This window comes from Colletotrichum fructicola (assembly GCF_000319635.2).
Source record: "Colletotrichum fructicola Nara gc5 chromosome Unknown KSG_Nara_v1_contig04, whole genome shotgun sequence".
Classification (NCBI taxonomy): Eukaryota; Fungi; Ascomycota; class Sordariomycetes; order Glomerellales; family Glomerellaceae; genus Colletotrichum; species Colletotrichum fructicola.
Window position 1 is genome coordinate 551095 of NW_027094054.1, and position 25692 is coordinate 576786.

The following is a 25692-nucleotide window of genomic DNA, read 5'->3' on the forward strand; positions in this document are numbered from 1 at the left end:
TGGCATTGCAAAATATGCTTATGGGTTCAGAGCCATGGCAGCACCATCACAAGTCACCGATTCCACTGCGACGGTTGTATGAACGGAGTAGTTTAGTATGAAAGGGACACGCCCTACTTTACAGTACAGCGTACAAGAAACGACGCCATTCGCCGAGACCCAATGTTATCGTCTATATTCATGCTCGGGCCAGTCAAGCCCGTCTAGTAGCAAGCCGCATCATCACTGCCTGCCCCTGACTCTCCAAGGCCCGCGGGCGCCCGCCGCTCCGGCAGCACCAACCCCAAAGTTATGCAGTCTCTCCCCGATGAGATACGCCTCATCTCTGATACGTGCCTTCCAGTTGTTGAACACGCCAACGACACTCCAGAATGCCATCAAAGCCAGTGCGCTGAATGCCGCGGCGGGGTACGACAGTCTGTAGAATACTTTGAGTTCGTGGGGGGCCGGGAGAGGTGTTCCGAGCGCGCCGTGGGACTGCATCCAGCCGACGGCGTATGGAGGCCCAAAGATGGCCAGGCCGCCGACGAGAACCCCGGGAACGACAAACGCCCGGGTGAGGATGAGCACGTCAGGTTGAAGCCAGCCGCGGCGAAGGACGGCACGAACGGCCTGGGCCATGCGCGTACCCTCGTACAGACTCGTGATGGCGCGAGCGCCAAGCTTGACGTACAGTAGACCCAGTGTCCAAGATTGAATAACTCTCGCAGTATGATGATTCGGCACGACGATCCCATCCTTGAACTGGCCCCCACTGTTCGCCTCAACGACATAGGGGGTAGGGGGATACATGTAAGTATGGAGAGGGATAAGGCAGTATAGCTCCATGAGGGCGGTGAGGATAAGCGGGAAAACGACTAGAAGAACGGTGTATGTGTAGACAAGTTTGGCGGCCTGGATTCCGACAAGCGCAAATCTCATCGGAGCATCGCTATGCCACACGGTCTGTAAAGCGTTTGAAGCCCAAGCCGTCATTCTCTTAAAGAGGGATCTGGCATGGAACAAGAAGTAGGCCACCGAACCAAGGATGTAGATGCCAATGCTGAAAGCGTAGATGTCGTTGGTCCTGATGTGTGCGGGAATAAGGACCTTGAACATCTTGCGGCCGAATACGAGCGGGACGATTGTGAAGCTGACACCCGTAACGGCAGCGAAGATCCAGATGAACATGATGAATAGGAAGACTCGGACTCGGAAATGCGGGGGGATATAGACCGGCTGGTACTGGTCCGTAGAGTAAAGATCGGTGTCGGGAGAGTCATCTTTGCCGTCCAGCCGAGTGTTGGCTTCAGTAACTGGCATGAATACGCGTCTTCCCTTCGGAATCTTTACTTGGTCCGATGCGGGCGTGCGCACGAAGCAGCCGTCCTCGATCAGCTGGCCAGAGTCCACAAGGCGAGCCTTCTTGAGGGTCAGAATCATCATCTGGTCATTTGCGATGGACGACACCGGCTTGGCTGTGCCGCCCTCAAAAGTGTCCTCCCAAGTCTTCGGCACGACCTTGTTCTGCTTGTTGACTTCGAGGAACAGGCGCCTCCACCACGGCAGAGCGTCGTGCTCCGGACCAGGTCGCAGAGCTAGAATACCTTCCTCATCAATGCGTCGTTCGCCAAAGAGGAACCAGGTCAGGCGGAGACCTCTGGCGCATTTGCGAAACCACCAAGTGTACATGGCGTGCAGGCCGTCGCTAGGTTTGAAGAACTTAACAGCCAAGGGCATAGCAAAGTTGTAGAAGAGCAGATCGATGGGGAACTCGAGTACCGGTTCGTTCGACGAGTAGTGGATCGGCAAAACGTTGGGGAGCGTAAGAGACAAGCCCCAGACCACTCCACCAAGGCAGACAATAACCAGGGCTCCGTACACAAATGCGGAAAACAGAATCTTTCGCAGCTGCGTCATGACGTTGCGTTCCAGAACGTCGCGCACGGGGTGGAACTCTGGGTCATCTGGGTCGCGGATGAAGTCTATGAATGTTAGCAACAGCCAAGCCAAGCGCACGAAGGACAACTTACAAAGGACACCTTTACGCATGATCTTGCGGCACATAGAGACGAACAGCGCAAAGTGGAACATATATCCCGTGCCTACGAACCAGTGGACGAAGATGGAGGTAAGCGGGTAGTTTATCGTGAAGGCGACGCGAGATTTCAAAGTGGTATCCTCAAAGAGCGGGAGTAATGCGACATCCAGTAAGAGACCACAGTACAGTGGGAAAATCAGCATCTCGATGCTGATTATGAGAATGACCTTCATCACGCCGCTGGCCTGGTTCAACAGGTCGATCAACGACGCTTCCCATTCCTGTCCTGTCTGCCCGGTGGAGAATGGTGAACCTCTCCGGAGATAGAGAGCGCTGATAGCCGAGAACGTAAAGTAACCGCAAAGAATGGCCCAGAAGCGGTCGGTTCCTGACCAGTACGAGAGGGCAGGGTTAACGGAGGTAGAAAGCTCGGGCACGCTGAAGCTGATCACCCATGATCCAGGGTTGAGAATGCTGATAGGTAGGTCTTGCACAGCATTCCAAGCATACATGGTGGCGTTGGCCGAAAGTGACCCCATGTACTTCGCATTTGTGATCAGGTCGCGGTCGAAAATCGAGTTGAGCACATCGCCAACAGCAGCCAGAGAACCGGAGAGGCACGCCTTGAGATTCAACAGCGCTTCGTGGCTGATGGCGGAGAAATTTTGCATTTCGGTGGTCGAGATGAGAGGCAGCTCGCCGGTAGTGCTTTCCAGAACTCGCATGGATGCGCTGGTAAACAAGTTGAAGGTTTTCATGGATAACGCACCAACGCCGTTATTAGCCGGGAAACCCATCATTCTGCCAGTGGTGTAGACGAAGAAGAGAACCAAACTGGAGATGCCAGTCATGATACCAACGGCGAGATCTTGGATGAACTTGGTCAAGCTGAACAGCATACGGACCAGGCGCATCGGGTTCATGGCTGCCCACACGCTGACTCGGCCCAAGTTGTAAGGCAAGAAAACGCAGACAAAGATGGTGACTGAAACAAGGACGACGCAGAAGATGGCGTTTTGGAACAGCCCAGCGATAGGGCCTCGCATGCCGATTAACTCCATGATACCTTCAAAATCCTCGGCGTCATCAATTGCTTCAGGGTCCAGTCCAGCGGCAACGGCAGCTTCAACAACCTCGCGGTCTTGCTCCACTGCGTCATCATCGTCATCATCCAGGTCGTCAAAGTCATCTTCGTCGGTGTCGTCGCCATGCTCATGAGCAGCCTCATCTCCCTCCCGTCCGATGTCCAACTCTCGGGGCTCAATGTCGCCCCACATGAAATCAGCAACACGATCCATGACGCCTCGCTGCAGCGGCGGGCGCTGGGGAACTCGGCCATCCTCGGTTTCTTGGATCTCTCCATGAGCATCGACGATGTCTTCAACAACTCCACTGTCTTGTTGAGGTCCGATGAAGTCTGCCATCTGCGGTCCAAGCTCGGGGCCCTCGAAAGAAGCGTTGTCCTGAGGAGTGTGAATGCGCTCAAAGCCAGTATCCTTATCAGAGCCATATTCAGCCGAGGTGCTCAGGGGCGGAGTTGCAGATCCCAACAAGTCGTACTGGCGAGGTTGAGGCGCCGCGCGGGGAATGGGTGATGGCTCCTGCGGCTGGGCCGGCGTTTCCGTGTTGATGTTAGAAAAGGACCAACTGTTATTGGCAAGCGGGTTGATAGTCTCATTGCGCTGGGGGCCGTCGGAGACAGCTCGGGGTCGCAGAGGGCTCTGGAATGAAGTTGAACGTGCGGTGTTCGCTTCGTCGCCGAAGCGGAACTGCTGAGTGTCTTCTTGAACCTCTTTTCCTTTTCCCTTGGCATCTCCGTTCGTGCTGCTCTCAGCTGGGGGGTTTGGCGGCCAGGAGAATTGGGGCGTCGACGGCGCGGGCAATTGAACTGGGGGCTGCGGAGATGCCTGTGTTTCTTTGGTATTCGAGGGTCCGTCTGATCCAGCTTCGTTCTTTGACTGGCCTGCGCCAGCATCCTTGTTGTTCTTGTCAATCATGGATCGTGTAATCCTAGCCCAGTAACCAAGAGTGTCATCAAGGTCCTCTTCTTCAATGATTTTCAGAATCTTTTCCGGATCGCCGCCTGCTTGCCGGTAAATCCGCAGATACTCATGGACAGTAGCGACGGGCGTCTGCGAGTCCTTGTTTGGGGCAGCCTGGGGCGGCGTGTTGAAGTTGAAATCAGGCTCAGCGCTGTCATATGCACGAGGGCGAAATCCTCCCAAAGATCGTGGTGGTGCTGGCTCTGCAGGCTCTCCATTCGGCTCCTGCTCTTCCCATGTCATAGGAGGCATTTCATCCTCTGATCCGTAGTGAGCCCCGGTCATTGAGCCAAAATCGTCGTCGTCACTCTCATGATGGTCATGTTGGTCGAAGTCGAAGTCTCCAGCGTCGTGTTCAAGATGGGCGTGGTCATGGCCATGATCATGTTCATGTTCATGTTGATGCTCTTCATGCTGATGCGGGGCTTGTGCCTGCTGGTTCTCATTAGCTGCGAAGGCGGCTCTCATGTTGATTTCTGGCTGCTGCTGCACGACATAGTCGCGCACAAGAATAACCAGAATGAAGGAGATGATGACCAGAATGGTGATGATCTGGCCTTCCAGCACACCGATGACGGTTCTGTTGACGACCGGGTACCGGGTCAGGTTGCGCAGCCAGCCGACACCGCTCAAGAGTGACGGGTGGCGGTCCAGGACGGGATCGCTACCCCCGGCCGCCGCAGAGGTCGAGTTTCCAGATCCCGAGGAGGTGATGGACCCAAGTAGCATTCTGAGCAGGGCAGCCGAGACGGAATCGTTGGTGGTAATGTTGACGCCGTGGAAGGAGCGGCTGAAAGGCAGTTCCTGACCCTGAATCATATCTTTCAGCATTCCTCCGAGGTTTGCGGGTGTTGTCGTGGGTTCGAGGAGGGGCGATGCCGGGCAAACGTTGGATGAAGCGACGGAGAAGGCTACGGATACGCCTTTGCTAACGGTTGCATTCGAGCTATTCCACAAAGCGCCGCTTCCCAATCCCTCGTCGCTGACCCAGAAGAGAAACGCCCAGACGGAGCGCATGAGGTATGGCAACCAGCAAAGCCAGACACTAATGACCAGGGCAGCTCGCAGCCAGACCAGAACGTTCCTGAAGAGGTACTTGGCCATGTGGCCGACGAAGACGTGGGCCGGTAGGGTCTTTGGCATCTTGGGCGAGTAGAGCTTCGTGAAGCGGAAGGGCGTCTTGCAGAGCTCGCAGTGCTTCTTCTGAGAATGCGACAGCCACTCCATCAGACAGTCCTGGTGGACGTACTTGATGCTGCCGCTGCATTTGCACGGGTAGAACAACGGCTCCTCGGCGGTCGCTTCGCCTCTGCATATACGGCAGGTATCGGGATCGAGTGCGCCGGCATCGCTGGTCTGGGGGCGGGATTTGACATTGTCGAAGATGTTGGAGGAGGACTTGGAGGCCGAGAAGCGGCGGCGGGAGTGGGCGACGGCATCGGCAGCCATAAGAGGCTCCATCGCGGGGTCTTCCATATCGATCGGATTGTCGTCGACAGCGGCGGGGACTGGAGCCCTGGAGAGAGAGACAGGATCGTTAGGAACGCATGGGTATCTCTGGCCCGACCGTGTGTCTCGAGCGAACGCCGGTGAATCGTCAAGGGCGGCGAATCGAGTCGGAAATGGGGGTGGACACGTAAAGGCTTTTCGGTGGTGACGGAATTGAAGCGGAACTCGTTGGACGATGGGATGGATTTGAACAGGTAGCGGTATGTCGAGCTACCCTAGGTAGTGAGAGGATAAGCTCGTCCAGTCGTCAAGTAATGAAGACGGAAGAATGGGTATCATGAAATCGTCAAGCTAAACCTCTCTCAAAAAAGGAAGCCTCTCCCGAATACCCAAGTAGGTGGAAGTAGTGGTGGCAGCGGATAGAATTAAGCACCCGAGATAGATCCCTTGCGCTAGAGACAATGAGGGTCGAAGGTTCAGGTCCAAGTTCGGGGCCAGGTCCAGCAAGTGGCACTGTGGTTGGATTTCACATTCGGTGCAAAAGGCCCTTGCTGGCGGGTCCACCTCGTGCCTTCCTCAGCTGTGACAGGACCTCTCGCTGGGCGCATTCACTGAGGTGCCGACTCCCATCAGCACGGCCCGAATAGGGGTCCGGGACAATGGTGGAATTGGATAGGCCCCACTTCATGGTTCGGAGGTATGGAAGCTCCGCTCCGGTGCCACGCCTCCATGGCAAGCAGCACGTGACAGACATGCTGGAAATGTACGAATACTTACAACTAGTTGCAACGTCGTGGTAGTGGTCTGTCCAACTCGATGTACTGGCCTCGAAAGAGTGTCTTCATGATGTTCTAAAATTGATCGGGACAAATCGTACTTTTTTCATTGCCACTCTTTCGCCAGGAATCTTACGTCTACGTACTGTTTTTGAGGATTGCATTCAGTGCAAGTCATATCTAGGCTTGTCGCGCTCAGGTCAGTTTCTTTGCGGCATCATGTAAGGAGGCCATTTACTTTGAGCCATCGTTCTTAGAATAGCTATTCCTCCTGGCTTAAGAGACATTCAATCATCTTAACAACGCTTGAGGGCCGTTACTGTTGTTACCTAGCTACAAACATGTTAGCGTGGCTTACCCACCGGGTGGCAGGCGCCTGCAGGAGCTTGCTGGCAGCTCCTCCCAGCTGGCAGCCGCTTCTATCAACACATGGCGGATGTGCTTGATCTTCAAAAAGCATCGTCCACGATGGTAATGAATATATCAAGAGCCAAGTTGACTCTGTCATTGAGATGCAGTCAGAGTACAGAGTCCACAACGGTTAGCTACTGATTTGACAGGCGGTGCACATGTCAAGCCCAGCTCCCGTCGTGCCATCCTGTTTCAAGCACGAGCACAAGAAGCATTGAAGATTGTTAATCCGATCTTGTCGCTCCTCAGTGCGTCAGCAACATGCTTTGGCCATGCTCCTATCGGCAGACATCCAGGGGCCAACATCAACAAAAGCAATAGGTATCGTCATCACATGGGCCGGTCCAGACGTTCATGCCGACCAAGAAGACCACAGGCATGGCGTCGGCTGCATGCCCCGAGGTCTAGCTAGCTGGTTTGCTGGTGAGCCACACTTGCATGCCAAACGATGCAATGCTGCATCACTAGGACGTCGTCGAGGCCCACTTGGCTGGACCCCTCGTCCGAGCAGGTTGAGTGTTTCGGGGAGCTTGTGGCTCGTTTTCTGGCCATTCTGCCAATCATTCAGGCCCGTCCGTGCCTCCCTCAACAGGGTTGAACGGTCTCGGTCGATGCGGAGATATTGCGACGACATGGGATGGATGGCAACGCGCATGGAAGTGAGGGCGGTGGCCGGGAGAGCGCTGGCGAGATGCATCATGAACGAAGGAGCGGACTGGACGAGTGCGAGAGACGGACGGGGGCACGCGTCAATCCGAGAGTGATACAGACATAACTGATCTCGATGGCGAGGCGTGGTTGGTCAAGCATGGCTGGATGGTGAGATGGTTGATGGTGGATGGTGGATGGTGGGACAGACAAGCTTGAAGCCGATGACGTTGGTGAGACATTGTCGTTCAGCGCTGCTCAGACGGCCCAGCAGGCTAAGGAGGGCGCTAAAGCGCAACGTCTCACTTATGTAAGCCAGCTGTCAAGATGTACCTTTTGTACTGGCACTACACCAAGCAGCTACTTCCAAATGGTCCGTGGGTTCCTCTGGGGAGCTGTGATGCTGGGGGCGGCAGGTCGCAGCAGGCAGAAAAGCCGGGAAACTTGGCCCAGAAAAATGGGAAGGAGGCGCGCCTGGGGAAGGTGAGTGAGGTCAACAGCAGGAGCTAAGGCAGAAGGAGGGAAGGAAGAAGACAAGGTGCAACAACAGGAAGCTACAGACACCTTTCTCTGCATCACGGTCTGCACTTTTCGTGTTTCTTCCCTCTTCATCACTAGATCACTGAGAGTTTCTCGTGTTTTCTTTCCACAAACCACCACCAGCAGGCCCCCCGCTGCCGTTCTCCGTCCGCCGTCCGTTCCTGGCGTCCTGAAGCAAAACTATCGCCATTCTGAAGGTAGATCATGAGCTCCTAGCTCCACAATCCAGCCTCTGAACTCCAAGAGCCACCCCAAGAACCCCTCCCAAACAGACCCTTCAGGTTCCCTTCCCCGAGTCGAGTGGCTCTGCCCGTGGTCCAGCGACAGAGGCAACCCCTGCAGCTTCAGCAAACGCAGCTCCTGGCTGCCCAGCCCGAGGCGAACTGCAAGCTCCCATCTTGTTCTGAGTCTAGCCCATGGCGAAGGACTGAGGACTGGGGGGACATCTGAAAATCGTCAGAGCTCCTGTCACGGCACAACCGGGCCTTATCTTTTTTTTCCTTTCTTTTTTTTTCTTCCCCTTGCCTCGACCTTATCCTCACCCTCAACTTCATCTTGACCTCGAATTTTTCCTCTTCCTCCAAACATCTGCTAATATCCTGTTTTCTCATGCAGCTTTGAGGACTGCACCACCCCAGACGCGTGCCTTTGACTGCCTCCCAGCTGCAGACCCAAAGCAAAAGCACGAGTCGCAAATTCGGATCACGTCACGCCTGCGCCTGTGCCCCCGAGCCCGTGCGAGCCGCCTGGTTTTCCAGACCACACTTCCTCCACCATGGAGGCTTCCAGCTACTCCAACGGCTTTCCTAAAGCTCCGAATGGCAAGATAAACGGCAAGATGAATGGCCACGCTGTTGTCAAGAGGAGAACTCCTCCAAAGCAGGGCAAGACCTTTATCGGTCGCTCTTTCAGCATTGCTGCTAGGTATGTAGCCACCTCGTGCATTTGTTTGTGCATCTGTCCCCGCTGTCGTCATGGTGATCCTGCAGCTGGATGGAGCATCGCCAGAGCCTCAATACTCAACTGACTCTTGCATGCGATAGGATCCTGACTTGGTATTCCATCATCTCAATCCTCTTCCGCTGCCCCGCGACTCTCGACGCCTGCGATGAGACCTCGCCGAAGATTTGCAAGCCTTACTTCCAACTGAAACACGCCGTATCTCCCCACCTCGAGCCCTACTACGAGACCTACGCCGCTCCCTACATCGAGAAGGCGACTCCCTACTACAATATCGCGAACGAGCGCGCCTTCGTCCCGGCCAAGGCCTACATCTCCAAGCATGGTGCTCCCCGCGTCCTGCAGGCCCAGGCCTACGGACAGGCCCAGTGGGACAAGAACATCCAGCCCCAGCTGGCTGTCTACCAGAAGCAGGCCCAGGATAAGTACGACCAGACCATCGCTCCTCATGTCGCCAAGGCGTCCGCTGCCGTAGGGCCGTACTACGACATTGCGCGCACCAACGCCCTGCAGACCTACCACGATGTTCTTCTCCCCTCGTACAAGTTCGTCGAGCCGTACGCCGCCCAAGGTTACGATGTGGCGTCCCAGTTCACCATCGAGACCGCAATCCCCACTGCCTACTGGGCGTGGAACAAGACCTATCTCTTCCTCGACGCCACCGTTTGGCCCCAGGTCCGCGTGCTGTACGTTGAGAACGTCGAGCCCCAGCTGGCTAGGATCGGACAGCGTCTTGGTCGCTATAAGAACAAGACCAAGGGGTCGCTCGAGAATGTCTCTGAGAGGTAAGAATCGGAAGCACACGGAGAGATGCATCGGGAAATACTGACCAACTACCAGTGCCACCGCCCAGGCTTCCTCTTTCACGAAGCCCATCTCCTCCGCCTCGTCATCCGCGTCCTCGGCATCCTCGGTTGCCAGCCAGAAGATCTCCACCAAGGTCGAGAGCACACCTATCCCTGATGCATCCCAGGTAGCAGAGGAAGTCGTGAAGGCTGCCGAAGACAAGGCCCAGCAGGTTGTTGCACCCCCCGCTTCTGAGGGCGAGTCCGACATCCGCAAGACCGCCCGCGAGACCGTTGAGGAGGACCTCCGCAGCTGGCAGGACAAGTTCGCCAAGGCCGCCGACGAGGGCGCCAGAGAACTCGAAGATCAGGTTGAGGCGATTTCCCAGCGCGCCATCAAGGAGAACGCGCACATCAAGGGCAAGGCACTTGTCACTGAGCTACAGGAGGCCGCAAAAGCCGAGGTTGCTACTCTGCAAAAGCAAATTATCAAGATCGTTCACAAGTCCATTGACGCGCCTGTAGCAGCCCAAGACGATCTGGCTGTTGCCGTGCGAAAGGCCGGGCTTGCTATCAAGGAGAAGGCCCAAAAGATCCGCTCGTGGAAGGACGATTACGAGGCTGATATCGAGGCCGCTGTCACCGAAGCCGCCGACAGCCATTTCAAGATTCTCGACAGCATTAGAGATCTGGCACTCCAGAAGATTGGAATGAAGTGGGCGTGGATGGACGGCATCACCTACAAGGACTGGGCCAAGTTTCACGAGTTGAAGGACCGCTTTGCCGATTGGATGAGTGACTTGAAGAAGCTGATCATCTCTCACCCTGGCCTCGAGGAAGCTCGTGAGGCATCCAATGAGGTTGAAGACTCTGGCATGGCGGTCGCTCAGTCTGCCGCCCAGGAACTTGCTAGGCTGAAGCAGGTCGGTCTCTGGAAGCTCGCCGCTCGAGACACGTCCGACAACTTCGACAGCGAGTCCACCCGTCTTGCTGCCGAGGAAGCAGAGCGCCGTGCTGGAGAGGCTGCCGCTGCCGCATCTTCTGCTATGTCGGCCCCTGAAGAGGACCCCCTCGAGTCTGCCGCCAGTGTGATTGAGGACGAATACCCCGCCAGTGACCTCGGCTCCGGTGGTGCGGCCAGCTCCGTCAGCAGTGCTGCCAGCGAAGTCAGCGAGAATATCAGCAGTGCCACATCTGCCGCATCTGAGTCCATCAGCAGCGCTGCCAGCGAGGTCTCCAGTGAGGCATCCAGTGTCGTAGCCTCCAGCTCATCCAGCACCGAGTCTCACCCCGATCTTGCTTCCACTGTGCTCCCAGGCGAGGACCAAACCATCATCGTCGACGGCTCCGGTATATCGCCTGCTGGCGACGAAGACGAGGCAGTTCCGGGAAAGAAGCTCGAGGAGGAGATTATCCCCGAATCTGTCGAGGACAAGCCCGTCACCGTCGAGACCGAATCAGTCAAGCCTGCTTTCCTCGGTGCCATGGCCCAGTCTGTTTCAAGCAAGGGCCCCATCCTGGATGAGGATGTGGATGCTGAGAGCATCTCTTCTCGGGCTCAGGAGGCCTACTCCAACGCCGTCTCTCAGGCTTCTGAGCAGTACTCCTCCGCCAAGGCTGCTGTATCCGCCAAGATCTACGGCACTCCCAAGCCTGCACAAGAGAAGGTCCTTTCCTCGGCCTCTGGTGTTTACGCTGCTGCCATGGCATCTGCCAGCTCTCGCTTTGATGAGGCCGTCAAGGCCGCGTCCAAGGGCATCTACGGAACTCCTACCGCCAAGGTCACTCCTTCGTACGACTGGGCTAGCGTTGAGGCCCTTGCCTCTCAGCGTCTGAACGAGGGACGCCTTTGGGCTGAGCAACAGTACGAGAGTGCCAAGATTGCGCTCGGCCTTGCTACCGCGACCCCCACCTCCACTGTCGAGAAACTCCTTGAGCAAGCCAAGTACAACTACTACGCCGGCCTCGGCGTTGCGCATGCTCGATACTCCGAGTTCTTGGCCGCGGCCGGGTCTGCTCTGAGCCACGCCACTCCTACTGGTACACCTACCGATGTTGCCGGCACTGCCTCGTCTGTCGCATCCGTTGCTACTCGCTCGGCCGACGCTGTTGCATCTGGCGCCCAGAAGGAAGCCATCGCCGTGGCCTCAGCTGTCAGCGACGGGTTTGGAGCTGCGGCGTCCATCGTCAGTGACTCTGTTTCTGCAGGCATCCAGGAAGTCGTGGATGCTGCGCAGGCGATTGAAAAGGGCGTCACGGATTCCTGGGAAGCCGTCGTCAGCCAAGTCAGCATCCAGATCTACGGCAAGCCCACGCCGACTGCCTGGTACGACAACGTCTACAGCGGTGCCGGAGAGTACGCCGCTCAGGCCACTGCCGCAGTTGCTAAGCAATACGAGGACGTCAACAAGCTCATCTCTGAGTTGCTCGTCGGCAAGGAGCGCACCTTTTCGGAGAGCGTTCTCGCGCGCTTGCAAGCTGCGTACGCCACCCAGGCTGCCCAGGCTGCCAGCTTCGCCAGCGCGGCCTCTGCTACTCTTTCCTCTGCCGCTTCAGCTGTTACGGATGCCGTCAAGGAGACCGTTCAGCACGTCCGTGATGAGTTGTAAAGCCTCAGCTCACCCCACTACGAAAAACACGATTGCATGAGTAATAGCACACGAAGTACTTGCTGCAGGTCCTCACGGTCGGCAGCGTCACACTCTTTTATGTACCAGATACCCTCGCGCCTCAAAGCATCGGGGCCGACAAGTCTTGATTTCTATTTCCACCTGCTCGCCAGGTTCACAGTCTAGTCCCAGTAGAAGCCGTCAAGATTGTTTCTTCCAGCCCGATAATACCGAGTCGATGAGCAACCGAGTCCTTATTTGTTAGCGTGTCTACAGCAGGGGAGGAAAGCAGGGCAGCGCTGGTGAGTTCTGGGGGCATCGAGGTGGCGTTATGTTGGGAAATAGTCATGTCTCTTTGGGAATACAGTGATCGGCTGGCCAGTTCTGTTCAAGTTTTTTTCCGCTTTCTGTATGGTTATGTGTTATGTCTGTACATGTACAGGATGGGTCAAGCAAAATATTTCAGTTTTCGCACTCGGACTGGGATGAAGTGAGTGCTATGTGAGATGCTTCGTGATATGCTTCGAGTAGTAACAGCCAGGTGTCGCGTGCGGACTTCAGGTGCTCCCGCAAGTTTGGATTCTGATATGCCCAGCAGTAAGTTCGATTTTAACCAGGCAGGCCAATCACATTTACCTCTCTGATTCTCGTCACCTTTTTTGAGACTCCCTATTCTTCCTGTGCTAGAGCGACTATGTTTTCTGTGGCTATAGTCTACCTTACCGCCGTCGTTGTTGCTTCCATCGTCACAGTTGTTATCGTTATTATTGTTATCATCTTCGTAGTCACGCGGGCGAGACTGTCGACCTTGCTGGCAACGAAGCCATCGTCAACGAGGCTGACAGCCACAATGGTATGGCGAGTCGAGGTCGGCGTGGGCAGTTATTCCGGACCCTTGGGCACGTATACTGCGAAGCTACTGGACTGGGCACTGGCCGAGGTGCTTTTACTGCTTTTTCCCCTACTGTGAAAACCCCTAATTACTGGGTGGGCTCGAAACTTCCTCAACAAACTTCCTCAACATCATCTTCGTAGTTGTCATCGCTGCTGCTATTATCGTCTTCGATAGGAGTAATCAAGTACACAGGAAATAGAGCCGCGCAGACACAGGAAATTTAGGCTGTTTAATTAAGGGATTAAAGGGAAATAGATATGCTTACTTAGATGGTGATAACGGCGTTAACTTTGTTGATTAACTTGTTCTGATTATCAAACGCTTGCATTTGCGGCAGCGCTGCCGTTCTCCGACGCAATGCCTTATTTTGGAGGGCTCTCGACTTGGCAAGGCGTTCTGTAAGTTCGTGGGCGAATAGAAAGCCGTCGTTCACACGAATGGTACGGGAAAGAGTCGCCTTTGTGTATGCATGTAGGCTGTGCTACCCATGGGTGAGCCCGGTGAACACGTTCGCGAAGCCTACTCGTCAGCCTGATCTTGACTGGAACAAGGTGGGCACTCTTACGGGTACATATTCGCCGTCTGGCATCCGCGCCCCTTTTCTAATAACCCTTCTTTGTCCCTTCAAGTTGCAATTTTCTCGCATGTTTCTCATACGGAAATCGGCCTCATGAAGTGGTCGAAACAAGTTCCAAGATTATTCAGCCCTCTATCGCGACGGATATTGTATCCTCAACCTTTTCTGATAAGCCCTTCTTTCTCCCCCAAATTTGCATGTTCCTCACACTTTTCTTACACGGGACTCAATCACCGACCCTGCGAACGGCCGCAAACATATAATGGCGGAAGTTCTGGGGACAGTCGTGGGCGTGGTCTCTTTGGGACTGCAGGTGTGTTCAGGTCTCAACGTCTACATCGACGGCCTGCAATGCCGCAGAGAAGAGATAGAATCCACCATACGTCATCAGAAATCACTGGAAACACTCGTCGCGCAGATCGAAGGGCTTCATAACCGGCGCCTGGCGCCTGGCATCTGCTCTGCATCGCTCCAGGAATCCATGGCATCAGCTAAAGCCGAGTTGCTGTTGCTTGATGAATTCATCAGCAAGATTCGTATCGAAGACATGACTGGCACCGACAGATCTGCCGGGAACATGATGAAGATTCAGAAGAAGAAGCTCCTGTACCCCTTTCGTAGGGATCGCTTGGATCGACTCGTCACTCGGCTCGACGTCGTCATTAAGGCCCTCCAAGCAGCCCTTCAAGTATTTGAACTGTAAGCATTCTATGATGTGTAACATAACAAAGTACTCACTCGGTTTAGTGAAGCATCACTGGAGACGAAAAGCTCCTTAGATCAAGTTCTCCAGACGGTGTCAAGATCCGATGTCACCATGCTCGAAATTGAGAGAAAGATTTCAAGCGATGCCAGTGAGGCATTCTCGTCAATGAAAAACTCCTTCGATCAAGTTGTCCAGACGGTGTCAAGATCCGAGCTAACCATGCTCTCAATCGAGAGAAAGATTGATGAGAACGCCTCACTGGCTCCTCTACCATATTATGCGACCAAGCAAGACGTGATGGAGTTGAAGACGTTGATGGCTGATTTGATGTCTTCGAGCGCCACGGGCACACTGAAAAACATGGTTTCGAAGCCGAGTGCACTGAAGGCCATCTGCGACAACATGAGCAACCTACAAACGATCAGCCGAACGGACGGATCTTCTCTGATCCCTTCGGAAACCATCACAACTGAGCCTGTCTGCCGAGAGGTGGATATACGGTCACAGTTCCGCTGCACTTGCAATCCGCAGCGTATCCGACGACGACAGAAGCGATAGGTTGGGCCCGTTTCTTTTGCAAAAGAGGCTCTCACGAAAAGGGCCCACGCCATGGGATGCCCTTTCGCTGTCTTTAACACGCATGGAACCAACAGCTGGTCTGCTTGTATCACGCCCAGAGCGTTTCGATGGCTGGTTTCAGCAGCTGTCGACGTTTCGCTATCAATCACTACCGGGGCCGGTGGATTTGGAATATCTTCTTCGTTTACATATTTTCCGATCCGTGAGAGCAGCCCCGCGTTCCAAATTGTGAACTATTTATTATCCGCCTTCAGCTTGCGAGGACATGTATTCACCGATGAAGAAATTACCGAAGTTTTCGAGCGAGGTATTCACACTCTGAAGACAGTTTTTACGTCCAGGACCTCCTCGCCATTCGAAATAGATACATATGGCCGCACATTATTGCATGCGGCATGCTCGCCATACGGAGGACGGTTGATAAATCACCGACACGAACTTATCGAATTCCTTCTCGCAGTTGGGGTCCCACGGGACCGTCCAAACCAAGATGATGGGTGAGTTCCACGCTCACATCCGCTTGAGAATTTTTAATGCGTTCATAATTATCCAGATATGCATTTCAGACAGCGCAAACAGAGTGGTTTGGGCGTGAGTGTGATCTACGAATGGTCCAAACACTCGACACTCTCCTGCCTCACGATGTTATCTTTACTTCTGAATATTTGCGAAGGCCTAGCAATCCGCTGCACGGCGTCCTTCAGTTAGGAACCATTAGATTCCATCAAATGTGGACCAAGAACTCCATCATTGCAGCCCAAAGTGAGGAACCACCCCGCAGAATTGTCACAGAACCAACGCTAACATTTCAAAGTATACTGGAGCCATCCTTTAGAAGCTGTGCTATTCCGTAACAAGGTAAGGTTGCTAGAGGTTTTGGACAAACAAATGTCAATGAACTTGTCCGAAGTCGACGCATTCGGCTTTTCATCCTTGTTTCATCTCATCGGATGGCCTGAAGGTTTAAGGATCGTTCTGAGTCGATATGGCAAGTCGATACTTCATTCTCACGACAAAGGCGCACTAGCCTCCGCACTTGAATGCGCTCTGCATTGGAGTTGCGCTATCTGCAGCGTCCCGTGGAATGGCAGGTGCTTGGAAACGTGTTCCTGTGGGGAAGCCGTGAGTATTCTTTTGCAAACCGACAGCGAGTGTCTGGCGAGGGCAACCCCAAGGGAACCATGGGTTTTTGCACTAAATCAAGCATCTGCCAGAGCACGAGATATGGTCATCGACGAGTTCGCGGGCCGGCGACAAGAGCTGAAGGCACTAGGACTGCGTCATTTAAAGCCGACAGAAATTGACTGTTTCGGGCTTCTCGGAAATAACGTCCTTGACAGGCACACAGGTGACGTTTTGAAGGCGCTGGACGACAAAGGGATATATGTACATCCAAGTCTGCGCACAGAGGTGATCGACAATAAATCACGCGCCTCCGGATCCATATATGACCATTGTGGCATTGGTTTCGGGGAGGGAAGATGGTTAGCGGACGCATTCTATTCTCGAGGCTTCACGGAAGTCGATGTTCCAAATTCTCACGGCTTAGTCCCTTTGGCTGATATTCGAAATACCTTAGAGTACAGGGGATGGCTGGTGCGACATGGCGCAAACTTGACGACCGAAATACCCGGTAGACCTGTCGGGTTTACTACGGCGCATATGTTGTTTTGGCCCAGGATCTATTCCTCAACTCCATTTCCATCTCTCCATCACCCATCGGGCTTGTTCAGGTCACTCGGAAGTCACATTTCCAAGTCTGCGTCTCTGGATGCATGCAACTGCGGTTGTTCGAAAGGCGGCTGCCACCCTTATGCAGTGATGTGGAGGACGGCGCTGGGAGACTGGTCAGTTGATCAAATAACGCAAGCGTCACTGAACCAAATGAGGGACCAAATCCTCAAGCTGAGCGAGAATATCGAATCAGACTGGACACTTTCGCGAGACGAGATATCAATACTTCTGCGGGTGTGCACTTTCATGGCCCTTCCAATCCGTCACACTTGCTGCTGCTCTTGGGAGCAGAGGAGGGGTTCCTATTTCGAGTGGGTATACAGGGTTTGCGAAGAGGATGAGGTGAAAGAAATTCAGGAAGAGGATACTCATGAACTTGCGCTCCTGGAGATTTTACTTGTTGACTTTGAAGGCAAGATCGACGAGATGGGTTGCACTCTAGCGACGTTCTTTGAAACATACTGGATGAACCGAATGGGGCAGGTTCTTCAGGACATCCGAGACCGACCACTTCTTGAAGAGGAGGTTCAAGGCGCCGAAAGACTGGGCATAACATTAAGAGTTGAAGAAGAGGGCAAGCGGGAGGGTCGCAGTCAGCTAGAATACTGGCTTCGCAAGCTAGATGCTATAGTCGCCTAATACCCCATAATTGGCCATGGGAGTTTCTCTGTAAGACGTTCTGGCTCTCATATGTTTCACGTATTCACTCTATATCTTGCTTCATATTTCTTTCAGTCTGTTTATGCATTTTCATTTCTCCTCTGCCTGTGTTCAATAGGCCTAGATACACGACTGCCGGACGCCCTATGTTCTATTGCAACAGGGACGCACCGGCGTAAATCATACATACACGCACATACACACGCACATTTCCCCGTCAGAGTCATGCAGCAGTCCAGAAGGTGTGCCCGCAGGCGGTAACCTGTTAAATAAAAATATGTGAAAAACCCAAGGTTAGAAGGGAAGAAGGGTCTAAACACATCAAAATAGCATAACATCAAGGTATTCTAGTTTGTTCCCAGCTCAGGCGCCGGCTTTACTTTACCAGGGGGTGGTATCTACGGGTGAAGTGTTAGAGCCCTACCATGTCTCTGTCAATTTGAAAATGGAAACTTGTCAGCTTGATTGTCGTTTGCTGATAATATGAAATTTTTGCTCCCAGAATCTGAGTTCGTGATGCATGTTCTCCTAGTAAGTATAATTTGATTAAGAACACCCAGCCCAGATAACACCGGCATTGACCACGATCACGGTCACGGAAGTTCCGCACCCCCTTTTTTCCGACGCCAGCACTAGCAATAGCTGACTAAGAAAGAGAAGGCGGTGGCAGTCTTCACGGGAAAATTTCCTGATCTTGACCCATGCTTACATGCTTCAACTTAGGCCTTTTACAACCTTGTCGTTTTGAGGCCGGTAGAAGTCCTTACACGGAAGCTTGTCCGGACTCCTGCCACGCGGTCTTGCAAGGAGACAGAGATGTGGAGTCCAGATTCGGACAAGAGGGCATCGGCCCGAAACCTCAATACAATGGCCTGTATCCGCAGATACGACCTGTATCTTTTCGGCTGGGTTCGGTGATTAATGCGCCGGTAGATACAAGAGGTCCGTTTTTTGTCGGCCGCCTAGTCTGTGGGGGGCTTCCCCGGGACACAGGCATCGAATACGGTGTTGTGAAGAAGGCGCCCACGGCAGTCACGAAGCAGAGATGTGACTGGACCCCTTCAGCGGCAGTATTTCTGCTTCTGGTGTTACCACACGGTATGTTCTAGGCGGTTTTCACTGCCATCCCTGATCATCAGGGGAACGCGACGAAACCGCCATTCCGCCCAAGGCAGCGAGATTGTCAGCTTGGAACCCGTGAAGGCAGCGGCTCCTGGGACGGGATTAGAAGCGGGAGGATCGGGGAGGAAACTCCCCGTGGAGCATGCTTTGGGGGAGCAATGATCCAATACTGTCAGCGAAGCAAAATTCGAACCATGTTTTGTATCCGCCGTCAATCATCGTGAGCTGGGGTCCATCATGATGGAGCTGCAGAATCGCATTGTCCGGTAGCTGGTTGAGTAATTCAGGGTGGTGTATGAGGGCACTGTCGGGCTGCTTAAGGAGTGATTCAAGGTGGTGCATGTGGGATTGTATTGGATCAATTATTGTAAATGTGGCTTTTTTGCAAAGCATGATGTGATTTGGACTTCTGACATTAATCGCGTCTGATGGGGGGCCAAAAGGAGCAGATTGATTTGTCTGCTCGCATGACGACTCGCAGAGGTGGCTACCGTCTCTGTAGGCCGAGCAGGCAGCAGAATTACTGCGAGACCCGGGTGATGTCTTTCCTGCGAGAAGTGCCACGATGGTGAGGGAAAAGGGGGTGATTTGATTCAGAGTGCTGACGTGCTCACCGTCAGATGCCTCTATTTAGAGTCAAGGTCACCCAAAGTTCTTTTCTTTAGTAGAAGCTGGCTGCAATGCTCGACGCCCCAGTATTGAAGGGAGTACATCAAACGGCGGGACAACAGAAATCTCTCCATCGTCAGGGGCGATTATCAAGAGAACTTGGCAATCTTGAGACCAAAATTGCGCTATCCACCGTCCATTTGTCCCGGGTGACAGAAAGGGACGTTTCTGGGCAAGTGAGCTTGTGCAAATAAGTACCGGGAACCACTTTGACAGATTGAACCATGCTTTGAAGCATGTCATGTCCATGGGGCTCTTTTCCTGAATGGAGAAACGAAGGCTGCCGGGAGCCGCGGTATGGTGGTGTAGGTGTGTCGGAGACGAAGTGGGTGGCTCCAGTCTGTGAGGTTTAGTGTTTAGGCACCGAGATAAAAAAAAGGACGCCAGTGAAGTTAGGCGTGGGGTGGTTACTAGGAGCACGACGCCATGTGGTCGTGCCCAAAGTGCCACAATAACTGGAGCTTTCTGCGACAGAGTCCGAGGGGACCACAGCTGTGGCTGCCTTTTGTTTTGGACTTTACGTGTGGTGCCTTAAGAGGAACTCCAAAGTCCCAAATGCAAAAGATCTGAAAGGATGGATTGCCATTAATAGAGGGCAAAGAGCGGATCCAGACTGGGGAATTCGAGTCGAATGGTGCTTACTGCATCATGGCGTAGGGGGAGGATTTGCGCTGGGGGTGTTTTGGAAAAGGAACTTTGGAGTATTGTGGGATCTCTGCCAAGATCTGGAGGAAGTTGCCAGTGTGGGCGGCCCGCAGACAGGCGGAACAGAGGCGGAAAGTGATGCCATTGACCAGCGCGGACATGGTCTCCGTGATTATGGATGTATGCACCGTACTTTGAAGCGAGTGGACGGTCCGCTGTTGCGCCATGCCGAATGGGATGGAGTCTCAAGCCAGGGTATCGACGCTAAAGAGAGCCTCAGCTTACTCAGGGACGATTACTGCTGGAAGCCAATGTCGGGCACCGCGAATGTGGGTATCTGGGGGTTCATGAAGATGGGCGTGCTGATCTCGTATCAGACACGATGATGGTGGACGATGCTGAGATAAGAGAGAGTGGTGATTGGACAGACCCGAGGATGCATAGTATATCACGAGAATGGAAAAACATGAGCTGAATTGATGGCGTCGTGTAGATGGGAATCTGAATAGCTGAGCGGCATTCATGATTTGGCTGCCCAGACGGTGGCTGTTGGCTAGCCGGGATAGAAGGAGGCATCAAGCAAGGCACGTGAGGGATACAGGGTCTACCTGCCTACCTGAGTAGGTATCCGTCCCTGCATCCATAATGGAAAGAAGGAGCCTGCTGGAGGCGATAACGACCAAGACAAATTCAGCAAGACCAGGTTCACTTTTGATGAGAAATGAGGCAAGAGACGCTCCTCAGTGCCTGCCAACAATACGCTGTACACGATGAGTGAGGTCTCCAAAGACTCCAAAGGGAAAGCACTGGCCACGGGCAACCCGGGCGAACATGGCAACATCCCAGAGTGGTTGACCCGAGGGACCCACCCTCCAGGCTCCAGAATTACCACAAGCCAATCAGCACCTTGTTTTGGAGCTAGCGGCAGCAAATATGCGGGTCGGGACCGAAACCAGAGCATTTGGCGAGGCTAAGCGAGTCCAATCAAGAGGCGTTCCTTCCCAGACAGCGGCAGCGCATCCACGCCTCCTAGTGTCTGTCTTCCAGGCAGCAGCATTTCAGCACTGCACTGCACCACTGCACCTCGAAAGACTCGGATTGACACTCGCTCAACACCTCGCTCGCTCGCATTCTGCGGACACCATCGAAGCCACAATCTGCCACTTGGGCCGCCCGGTCTTCCTTCTCGTCCCTGTCGGTGCATTCTGGCGGCGGACCCATCTCTAGTCCTTACCCTGTACTCCTTAAGTGGTGTACTAGTGTACCTTACTGGAGCACCCAAGTCAGTCACTCCCTGGCTCTTGGATCTTGGACCTGCAACCTGCGGCTCTCAGCCCGCGTGGGAAAAGGGTAAAAGACCATCCGTCTCGTAGGCACCGAAATAATCTGATTCCTTCTTAGCTACCCGCTGCGACGGCGCCCGGAGACCTGGAGACGCCTGGTGCCTGCCTTGCTTGTTGGCTCCCGTCATTCATCACCTCCTAGGGTCCCGCGACTTCAACTTCGACACCACCACCACCTCTTCTTCATTTCTCTTCTCTCCCATCCTCCATTGACTTGGACCATTTTCTATTTACGACGGACTTGACGAGACGAAAAGAGCTTCAATATCATAATTCCAATAATCACTTTACACACGCGCCGGTTATTTTAGGTCGTTGCAATAGTCGCAGCTCAGCCTCACCCGAATCGCATCCCCGCCGCGTAATCACTTTACGCGCAAAATACGTACCCCTCGGTCGCAGCAGCAGCAGCTCAGTCACAGTTGCAGTCACACTCTCAGTCGCCAACCAACAAAAGTAACCCTGCCGCGCGCGACTCAGCCGACCCGCATCCGACTCTTCACACCGTCCCGATCCCCGACTTCGACGTCTCATCATCACCAAGGCCACTTCAGCCTCACCATCAATTGTGGCATCGATTTGATTATGTCATATCCGAGGCGGCACTGAAGAGGCATTTTCATCTCATCTAGCAGACTCTCACCTACCTCACTCACTCACTCACTGCTCATCGACACAAGTCTCTCACCCCGCCCCACGTGAGGGGTATCCCTCTTTGCTGCCCGTCATCCCGTTTCAACAGCCATCATGGAGGGCATCGGTTTCCAGGGCGGCTTCCAGCAGCCCATGCAGCGGCGCCTCAGCCGTCTGTATAACGACACAAAAAAGTCCTCCGACTTTGTCAAAGAGCCCATCCAGCATGCCGAGGATCCCGAGGTCAAGATCCTCTTCCGCAGGCTGCGCATCCAAAAAGACCGCTTCGTGAGCTGGGGCTTGGAATGGTCAGATCCGAACCAGTCTTCCGAGATCGACACCTCGCTGTCAAAGGCTGGCATCAGCGAGATCGTCCACAGCGTCATGTCCACTGTTGGCGAGAGCTTGGCCGAGCTGGACGCTTTGTGGAAGGCCTACAACAAGCAGACCGGCGGCGCTTCTGAAAAGTCAAGGGGTGATTTCAAGACCCCCTTTGTAGTCTGGGACAAGGCTCGCTTTGCCGAGTCCATCACAGAACTCACTCAGTCCATCGACACTCTATGCGATCTTTCTAGAACCCGCGCTTCCGCGGTAATGACTTCAGGCTCTCGCTCAAGGCTCCAACGACCCCTGGCCGCCATCGATGAGAACAAGCAATTCGAGTCGACACGCATCCAGACACCGCAGCAGATTGATCCCTCGACATTACAGGATATCCGCTCTTCACAGGCTGAGCCTATGACCGAGTCCAGAGCGAATCAACCACCGAGAGATATCGTCTTCATGACCAAGCAAGCCTGGTCAGATCTGGCCCAGCATATTGGCCGTCAACCATTCGCGCCGTTGCTCCTGGAGTACGCTGCTTTCGACTCCATCTACTCAGTCACGGGAATCATGCCTCCAATGTCACGGTTTGAGAAGCTGTCATCGGGTTTGCAGCAGGAATCCCAGAGAGCACCCGGCGCCTGGATTGGTCTGCCGAGGCTGCTTGGTTACTTTGAGGACTTGGAGCACTCACGACTTGGACTCGTCTACCACTTCCCCCCAAGCTTCAACGCCGTCTCATTCGAAAACTTCACACAGACACCCCTTTACAACATTTGCACGCTGGGCGATCTTCTCTCACGCCCTGGATTTGAGCCCACATTGGAGGCCAAGTTCCGCCTCGCTCACAACCTAGCCAACACCGTTTTCGATTTACACGCCCGCGGCATCACCCACGGCAGCCTTATTGACAAGAATGTCTCCTTTTGCAACACGGCAACGCCCGACTTGACGACAGGCGTTGGCGAGGTGGATGTACGCCGTCCCATGATCTCGTCTTTTGATCTGTTCCCCGATGCGCCACCGGACCAAGAACCATCATCGCCGTCTGCTCCTCTTTTCCGTCATCCTCTCGACCCCAGGACTACTCCCGCATCCCCAATCAATGACAAGACCGACTCCCGCATTCTCGACCTGTACTCTCTCGCCATGATCTTGTTGTCTATCGGTTTGTGGACGAAGCTTGAGAATCTCGTACCCGACCCATCTCAACCAATTCCGGAGAGAGTCTTGGAGCAGCTTGCCATTCGCTGTGGAACTCAGTACATGAAGGCCGTCCAGACCTGCTGGGGTGCCGTTGACCAGGAACTCCAAGGAAAGGTCACTGGCGAGGAACTACTCTCCATCGTGCAGTTCAAGGCGAGCCGCTACCTCGAGGCATGCTGCATCCTCGATAGTGTCAGCGCTCTCGACGACCGTCTCAGCTTGGATCTTGGCGAAAAGATTGTTTCTCCCATCTCCGGCTCCCCGAGACAAAGCATCTCCGGCCCATCCAAGGACACCAAGACCGTTCCCCCGCCAGCTGAGATGCGCCGCCCATCTGACGTCAAGGCCCCGATTCCCGACCCAAGCCCCGCGCGCTCGTACCCATCAGCCGAGGAAGAGAAGCGCCAGCTCGCAAAGAGAGATGCCGAGGAGGCGGCCGCGACACCGGCGCCTGCAGAGCTGCCGGCCGACTCCAAGCCTGCCAAGGCGCCCAAGACCCGACTGTACCCCCAGATCCCCTTGCCAGCGGACGCTATCGAGAAGTGGAACACCATTGTGATGCCCCAGGTCAACCAGGCGTTGCGTCACTTCTACCGCAAGCATAGCGAGGAGTCGGTCGAAATCTCACTCGAGTCCATCGGATGCTCGCCTAAGGAGACGCAGCCGACAGTTCTGGTAGTGTGCACTTCGGTGAGCAAGGTTAAGTCTATTCTCACCCGCAAGCTCGGCCAACTTTTTGATGGAAAGTCCGGATTCGGCTTGAAGGTGTCTAAAGGACAAGTTCTGAGGTCGCGGAAGGAGTCGGACGAAGTGAAGCGAAGTGCCGCCAACGACGACGAGGATGATGACGAGGTCAAAGCCGCCAATCCTGACTTTCAGGACCGTCCCACCAACGGCGCCAGCATCGGTGCTTGGGTCGGCGATCGCCACCTCCCACCGGTCAGCTTGGGCGGTCTCGTAGTTGTGGACGACAAGCCCTACGGAATGACGGTGCACCACATGCTGGATGATCCGGTGGAAATCGCAAAGCACGCCAAGGACCAGGACCCGGCCCATCGAAGCATGGCGCGGCCCTCTGACGATGTTCGATTCGACTGGTACGGGGAGTCGTCCGAAAGTAGCAGCGGTGAGGACTTTGCGTGCGAATTCTCTGACTCCGAGTCGGAAGCGTACTCGGAGACGGACGCCACGAGCGAGGCCTCGGACGAGGACGAAAGCGACGAGGAGGGGGAATTCGACCAGCCCGGCGACATCCCAGGGGTTGAGCCGGGCTGTGGCGACGGGTATGTCATTACGCAGCCAGCTAGAGACGATGTCGACGACGATTTCTACGCCTCCGAGGAGACGGCAGACGAGGACCACCTGGACAGCTTCACGCTCGGGGAGGTCTACGCGTCTAGCGGTCTCCGACGCAGGGAGCAAAACGGGCTCATTCACGAGATCGACTGGGCTCTGTTCGAATTCAACGGCGACCGACAACCTGACGAGAACACCATCCCGAGGATTAGAACGAAGCCGTCGTCACTTCTTACCGGGAAACGACCATCCCACGAGGCCCTCGATCTCCACCCCACAACGGTGGCGCCGACGTCGGCACTCCCCGGCATGGAGGTCCAGTGTATGGCGCGCACAAGCGGCCTCCAGACTGGCCTCATCCTGCCCGCCCTGACGAGCGTGAAGATCTCCGGTCGCATCACGCCGAGTCACACGTACCAAGTCAGTAGCGCGGCCTCCACAACGCCCGCGGAACTCTCTGGCGGCAGCAAGAAGCTCGCCATGGGAGTGCCCGGAGACAGCGGTGCGTGGGTCGTCGAGCGCGCTCACGGGAGGGTGTGCGGACATGTGCTGGCGTGGAGCGGACGGAAACGCGTGGCGTACATATGTCCCATGGACGTCCTCCTCCTCGACATCGCCGAGACGCTCGAGGCGAAGACGGTCGGTCTGCCTGGTGGCGAAGCCGTCGTGAAGCTTCGCGACGACGGGGAGGAAGAGGAGGAAGATTATGGCGGCGACACGGAGGAACCCTCCTCGTCGCCTTTTTTAGACCCGAGGGATGATGATGACTTGGACGAAGTTGAGGACGATGACGACGACGCGCCGGTGTTGGTGAAGGCGCCCGGGGACAAGAAGGGCGGGAACAAAAAGCAAAAGGGGCAGCAGCAGGAGAAGGAGAAGGAGCAGCATGAGGGCGAAAAGTATGCTTCGGATGACAGTCATGAACTTTCAAGACGGATGGAGTCTATGGGCATCGGACGGAGTCGAAGTCGCGTTGGAATCGGCATGTGTAGCTGACTTGCGGGGCGCGTTGTTTTTTGAAATACCCCCTTTTGTTTCGATTAGTAGCCGGGTAGCATAGCAT

General features: G+C 54.6%; 4 protein-coding genes across 4 annotated transcripts; 3 read left to right on the plus strand and 1 right to left on the minus strand.

Annotated features, from left to right (window-relative positions):
- Positions 1 to 222: 222 nt before the first annotated feature.
- Positions 223 to 5538, minus strand: doa10 (ERAD-associated E3 ubiquitin-protein ligase doa10; the record flags this gene model as incomplete). Its single annotated transcript, XM_032019807.1, has 2 exons — positions 223 to 1964; positions 2013 to 5538. 2 exons carry the CDS (start codon positions 5536 to 5538, stop codon positions 223 to 225), a joined length of 5268 nt encoding a protein of 1755 aa, XP_031883064.1.
- Positions 5539 to 8661: 3123 nt separating this feature from the next.
- Positions 8662 to 12240, plus strand: CGGC5_v006921 (uncharacterized protein; the record flags this gene model as incomplete). Its single annotated transcript, XM_032019808.1, has 3 exons — positions 8662 to 8810; positions 8930 to 9631; positions 9687 to 12240. The coding sequence occupies 3 exons, from the start codon at positions 8662 to 8664 to the stop codon at positions 12238 to 12240; spliced, it is 3405 nt and encodes a 1134-aa protein (XP_031883047.1).
- Positions 12241 to 13974: 1734 nt separating this feature from the next.
- On the plus strand, positions 13975 to 14976 carry CGGC5_v006922 (uncharacterized protein; the record flags this gene model as incomplete). The annotated part of the gene is made up of 2 exons (XM_032019809.1): positions 13975 to 14411; positions 14460 to 14976. 2 exons carry the CDS (start codon positions 13975 to 13977, stop codon positions 14974 to 14976), a joined length of 954 nt encoding a protein of 317 aa, XP_031883048.1.
- A 6941-nt stretch (positions 14977 to 21917) lies between these two features.
- CGGC5_v006923 (uncharacterized protein) lies at positions 21918 to 25625 on the plus strand (the record flags this gene model as incomplete). Its single annotated transcript, XM_032019811.2, has 1 exon — positions 22398 to 25625. The coding sequence occupies one exon, from the start codon at positions 22398 to 22400 to the stop codon at positions 25623 to 25625; it is 3228 nt and encodes a 1075-aa protein (XP_031883065.2).
- Positions 25626 to 25692: the final 67 nt, after the last annotated feature.